Source organism: Malania oleifera, chromosome 6, assembly GCF_029873635.1.
Source record: "Malania oleifera isolate guangnan ecotype guangnan chromosome 6, ASM2987363v1, whole genome shotgun sequence".
NCBI lineage: Eukaryota > Viridiplantae > Streptophyta > Magnoliopsida > Santalales > Ximeniaceae > Malania > Malania oleifera.
In genome coordinates, this window is record NC_080422.1 from 77660210 (window position 1) to 77666485 (window position 6276).

At 37.6% G+C, this 6276-nt stretch overlaps 2 protein-coding genes across 2 annotated transcripts; one reads left to right on the top strand and one right to left on the bottom strand.

Annotated features, from left to right (window-relative positions):
- Positions 1 to 274: 274 nt before the first annotated feature.
- Positions 275 to 2373, top strand: LOC131158657 (pentatricopeptide repeat-containing protein At5g66520-like). Its single transcript, XM_058113527.1, has 4 exons — positions 275 to 305; positions 357 to 1113; positions 1229 to 1380; positions 1487 to 2373. Exons 1-4 carry the CDS (start codon positions 275 to 277, stop codon positions 2371 to 2373), a joined length of 1827 nt encoding a protein of 608 aa, XP_057969510.1.
- A 2169-nt stretch (positions 2374 to 4542) lies between these two features.
- On the bottom strand, positions 4543 to 5416 carry LOC131157117 (auxin-binding protein ABP19a-like). Its single transcript, XM_058111016.1, has one exon. The coding sequence runs from the start codon at positions 5362 to 5364 to the stop codon at positions 4726 to 4728; it is 639 nt and encodes a 212-aa protein (XP_057966999.1). The 5' UTR covers positions 5365 to 5416; the 3' UTR covers positions 4543 to 4725.
- Positions 5417 to 6276: the final 860 nt, after the last annotated feature.

Sequence of the window (6276 nt, forward strand, 5' to 3'; positions counted from 1 at the left end):
AATAATAATTCAAGGGCTTATGGTATAATGGTATTGTCTTTAAAAGTGAACTGGGGTAGTGGGGTGCGTTGATAATGTGATAGATTGTTGGAGGTTGTAATGTATTTTTACCCATAAATTAAATTATTACTGCCCGCCGTTCCCCCCCGGGAGCCGTTGTAGGACGGGGAATCTCTCTCTCCACACTATGAAACCTGATACTGTTCATCACTTCAATCCTGTCCATTCATGTTCAACCACAACGCTCTGAACTCTGCAAGAACTCATCAGCCTCATGGCCTATCCTTCACCTCAATCTTCCACAGGTGCAAATCAATGAAAGAATTTAAGCAAACCCATACCCAACTTATTGTCAGAGGCCTGCCCCACCCACCCCCGTCTTCTCCGACCCACCATCTCTTTCTCATCTCTTGACCCTTTCGGCGACATTGACTATGCCCTCCTTCTCCTTCTCCAACCCTCGAATCCTCCCTTGCTTTTCCTCTTCAACACCGTGATCAGAGGCCTTGCACGGTCCTGCCATCGATCCAAATCAGTTTCGAGCTCATTGCTTGTGTTTGAGCGCATGGGTGAGCTCAACCTTTCTCCTAATAGCTTTGCTTTCACTTTCCTGTTTCAAGTTTGCTCGAAAATTGTAAATTTTGATTTGGGTAGGTTGATGCATTGTGTTGTGATTAAGAACTCGTTTGTGAATGATGTGTTTGTTCGCAATTCAATGATTCGATTTTACTCTGTTAGCAGTGAATTGGGTGATGCACGAGGGGTGTTTGATGAAAGTCCTGCTAGAGACGTCGTGTCCTGGAATGGGTATCTCGGGCATGGCGATGTATCTGAGGCTCTCGAGTTGTTTGGGAAAATGCCCAACAGAAATGATGTCTCATGGAATAGCCTTCTTGGGGGTTTTGTGAAGTTTGGTTGTGTGGGCGATCCTTATCGGCTTTTTGTTGTGATGCCGCGAAGGAATTTGGTTTCCTGGGTTCTGATGATTTCTGGTTATGCTCAGAATGGACAGCCAAAAGAAGCCTTGGAATTGTTTCGAGAGATGCAGTTGATGGATCAGGAGTGGATGCCAAACTCTGCAATTTTAGTGAGCGTTCTTTCTGCCTGCTCCCAGTTAGGAGCTTTGGATCATGGGAATTGGGTTCACACTCACATTAAAAAAAACACATGTAAATATGGATTCCATACTTTCTGCCGCTCTGATTGACATGTATGCAAAATGTGGCAGCATCGATTTTGCAATGCAAGTGTTTAGTTCATCTGGGAAGAAGGATGTTTCTGTGTATACTGCTGCAATTTCTGGGTTAGCAACAAATGGGCGCAGCAGGGAAGCACTACAACTTTTTGAGAAAATGATAGTTCAGGGCATCTCACCGGATGGTATTTCTTACATTGCAGTTTTATGTGCATGTAGTCAGATGGGTTGCATTGAGGAGGGTTTTAAATACTTTGCTTCTATTTTCCAGCATTGATGGAATATGACCAGAGTTGGATCACTATGCTTGTATGGTTGATCTTCTTGGTCGTGCTGGTATGTTGGAGGAGGCAGAAAACTTTGTTGCCTCAATGCCAATTATGCCAGATGCTGTGATTTGGGGGGCCCTGCTCGGTGCATGCAGGGTTCATGGAAATACTGAAATGGGTGAAAGAATAGGTAATATACTGATTGCATCTGACCAAAATAATGATGGCCGGTATATTCTCCTTTCAAACATCTATGCTGAATCCATGAAGGGAAAAGATGCCGAAGAAGTCAGGAAAGCTATGAGAAGCAGAAAACTGAAACGGATCCCTGGTTGTAGTCTTATTGAAGTGGATGGCATCGTTCATGAGTTTTTTGCAGGGGACAGATTGCATGAAAAAAAAGAGGAGATATATCTGAAGTGGGAGGCAATCGTTAAACAGATAAAGAATTTTGGGTACAAGGAAGAGACAAGAGGCGTTGTGTTTGATGTAGAAGAGGAAGAGAAGGAGACTATAATTGGGTATCACAGTGAGAAACTGGCCGTGGCATTTGGGATACTTTGCACAAAGCCAGGTTCAATGTTGCGGATTGTGAAGAATATTTGTATCTGCAATGACTTCCATTCTGCAATTAAACTTGTTTCAAAGGTGTTTAAAAGGAAAATTTCTGTACGAGATAGGAAACTGTTTCATCATTTTGAAAATGGATCTTGTTCCTGCAAGGACTACGGTGAACAAGTTATGGAGATTTTTTTAGGCAGGAACTCAATAGAAGGTAAAATTTCGAGTGGACGAAAGAAAAATCTTATGAAGAATGACACATCCGTACATAAAATCTTGTTTCAAAGGTGTTTAGAAGGAATTTCTGTAAGAGATGAGAAACAGTTTCATCATTTTGAAGATGGATAATGGTCCTGCATGTTATACTAGCAAACATGTTAAAGATGGAATTCTGTTTTAGTACTCAACAGAAGGCACATTTTCAAGAGAAGTCCTATGGGAAGATACATTTGGGACCTTGATAATGTAGTTTAATATTATGGTCAGTTAAAGCATGGGAACTTGAGAAATGCATATTTCAACAATGTGCGATCAGATAAACAAATTCATTATCTTTCATTCTACTGTACTTCTACCTATATCCTTCCTTTGGCCATTATGCCTTGCCTCACTGCTTTGATTTCAAATTTCCCTGCCATTCTCTTTTAAAAATGCCCTGATTGAATAAGCCCAGCGTCAAATTTCAAATGAGCTATGTGAAGAAATTTTGCATTGAATCAGAATTCATTTATATGATATGCAAAATCAAGTTATTTCTGCAAAATCAAGTTATGTAAAGAGCAAGTCTCTTTTGAGACATGGATCAAATTGGAAGGAGAGAAACTAAAAGCAGTTGGAGAAAACTCATCCCAGAAGCCATTTCCATGAAGTGGAAACAACAATGCATGAGAAGACTTTGATCTGCTAGCGGTTTTTTTGGAGCAAAAGTATTAATGCACCCTATGTTTGAAGGGATTACTTCATACTTTGTGCTTCCATTGAACAATTACTTCGAACTTTTTCTGGTCCTTGCTACTTTGATTTAGCATTGGCCAGCACTGATGTATTATCTTCTTCCTGTTTGTAAGAGTGTTTATCTGTTACTGTGTATCCTCTTATTCAGCAATTTTGGATGACAAAAGCTCTGTATGTTTTTGCCTCCAGAATTTTTTCTGGGAACTTGTTCTATCCTTCATTTATGGAAATTTAAGCCTGCCTATTTCATTATTGAACCTAGGGCTGGACATGGTTCGGTTAATTGAACTTTATCCCTTTGAACCATTAACAGAACCGAAGTTTAGGTTTGTCAAAACATGCTAACCGAAATGGAACTTGGCAAAACAAAACATTTTGGTTAATCAATTTTAGGACCAATATGAAGTGGTTAATCCAATCTCTGAATCTAATTTAAAATTTAATGCACTGAAATTTAATATTTTTTCTTCCATAATAATCAACTTGTGAATTTTAATAGATCCATTATTAAAATTAAAGCATTAATCTTAGAGTAATACAATTGTCTTTTAACTTATATTATTAAAATTCTATATAATATATACATATATATATATAATACGTATTTTTATATATAAATTGTATATGATTGTTTGTGAGGCCGTGTGTGTAGGGGTTTTAGTGGTTGTGCTGGTGATTTTAGGATATACCCAGGATCAAGTTTTTTAAATTTGAAATTTGGCTGCGGGAAACAATTTTTTCAGTTTTCTTTCTAAATACTTACAAAATGTCACCTTGAATTTTCCAACATCTACATAAAAAAGTTGGAAAATCTATTTTTTATTATTTTCAAAGTTTCCATATAAATGCTGGAAAATTCGAAAACAAAATGATTTTTTTTCATTAATTTTTGAAGAAGTGAAAGTGGAAAATGAATTTGACCTTATCAGTTAAATCATTTTTAAATGAATTTGACTTTGCTTGATTCAATTTTGAACACTTGGTTCAAGCTAAATGTCAGTTACTGGCCAAGTCTCAAAGCATGAAGCTTTGTTTCGGGGTCACTGACTCGGTGGTTGGTTTTTGTAAGCATCATAATCTTGGATAACATATACATTGGACTAAAACTATATATTGTCAAATATTTATGTTCGTTAATGCCATTAGCCAAGCTAGGCTAGGTACTTGATGTTGATTTATGGACCGCGTCTTTCGTCCCTCTCCAGGTTTCTCCCTTCCCCTTCTTGAGATTGAAAAGCAGTTTTCAATTATATTTAAGCAGCAGTAGGTCCCAAGAGCCTTAATGATGCTGTTTTGTGGTGTTCCTGTTTTCCATGCTCATGTGGGCGGCCTTTTATTTTCTGTTTATAGATGTTATCTTTTTAGTGTTATTTATGCCCTTCTTGTTGTTTCTGATTATTGATGATAAGGGGTTTCTCTCTCTTTGGGGAAGAGAGGACACTTGCTCTTAAACCACACAAAGGGTCAATTTACCTCTCTGATCAGGTATTTATAATCATCTTAAAACCATTAATTAGTTTGATGATTCACTCACTTTCACAATTGAACATCAAAACAAGCATATGCAGAAAGCAAAACCGACTGGACTCTATTATTAGTGAACCATGAAACTGAATGAAACTGACTAATTAAGTGGATGCGTATGTTCTTGCAGACTCACTTGGCTCAATCACTAGCTAAGAAGAAACTGAGAAGCCAAAATAGGGGAAGACAGAAATTATTGACAATAAATCTCTAGCTTAATCCTTATCCCGTGCCACCAAGAACACCCTTGAGCTTCTTAACCTGAGCATCATCAAGGAAGGTGACTTTCTCTATCAACATAGAAGGCAAATTGTTCCCAAACAAAGCGTAGTCAAGGATTTGGAGACCAGGGGTCGGACTGCTGAAGCTAGCAAAAGCAAGGGCCGGAAACCCACCTGCATTCACCTGGAAATGCAACAAGCCTTGCGGGAAAACCATAATATCCCCTTTATTAAGTGATTTGAAGTAAACTGTGTTAGCTGAAGAGATGAACCCAGCACAAATTGAGCCTTGCACAACAAGTAAGACTTCTGAACCTCCAGGGTGTGTGTGCATTGGCACAACCCCGCCAACTGCTAGGTCAAGGCGAGCAATGGAAACGCCGAGACCGTTCACACCAGGAAACTGAGGAGCAAATGCCGGAGTCACTGCAGCTTTGATTAAGTTTGAGGTGTTTCCGGCAACTCCTAGGCCAGAAAACACAAAGTCATTTACGGTGACTGTTGCCGGTTTCTTGCATGAGTAGCCTGCAGGTCCATCGGGGAGAGTGGGGTCTGCAACGCAGAAGTCTAGCACGGAAGCATAGGAGGGAGAAGAGAAGAAGAGAAGAAAATAGATGATAAAGATTGGGAAGAGATTCATTGACGGAGTGGGGGTGTGCGCGGTCGACCGTGAGGTTTTCGAGGATTGTGGAATGTGTTTCTCTTATGGGCCTGCTTCTATTTATATACAGATGGGATGAGAGTTTTTTTCAGTTTTATTATTAATTTAAAATAAAATATTAAATAATACTGGAAAATTTTTTCCAATACTTACGTAAATTCGCAACTTGAAATCTTGCAGCACCAAGTTACGAGATTTACCACATATCAAAAATTTAAAAGCCCTGGTCAATCAAATCTCGTAACTTGATTCTGCTAGATTTTTAAAAAATCTCGTAACTTGGTGTTGCGAGATTCGCCATGCGTCTATATATATATATATATATATATAATTAAAAATGCATATACCCAATAAAAAAAATAAAGAGCTTATTAATTTTTTTGGGAGTCATTAAATGCACTTCATTTAAAATGCACTTTAATAGAATTTATTTATTTGATTATATGGCATAAATTGACCATTTGTTCAAAATTTATGAAAATCTACTCATTGCCATGATGATAATCATAAACAATCATTGTTGTAAAGTTTTTAATTAAGGTCATGCATAAAAAAATTTACTCCAACATGCATTCAAAGAGTATATATAGAATTACGTATCCAACACCAGCATAATTTGGAATATTTTCAAAATATGAAGCGCAAATTTTTATTTATGGACAACGATGATACTTGCATAACTTTTATTCACATATACATGTTGGGGAAAATGAATAAACATTTCCAGTTATACATAAATAATACAACGATACTATACAAATGAAATAAAAATAATCAAAGCTATACAAATGAAATGAAAATAATCAATGCTATACAAATGAAATGTAAAGAATCAATGATATACAAATGAAATGAAAATAATGCTACACTACTCGGTGCCGCAGCGAGGTC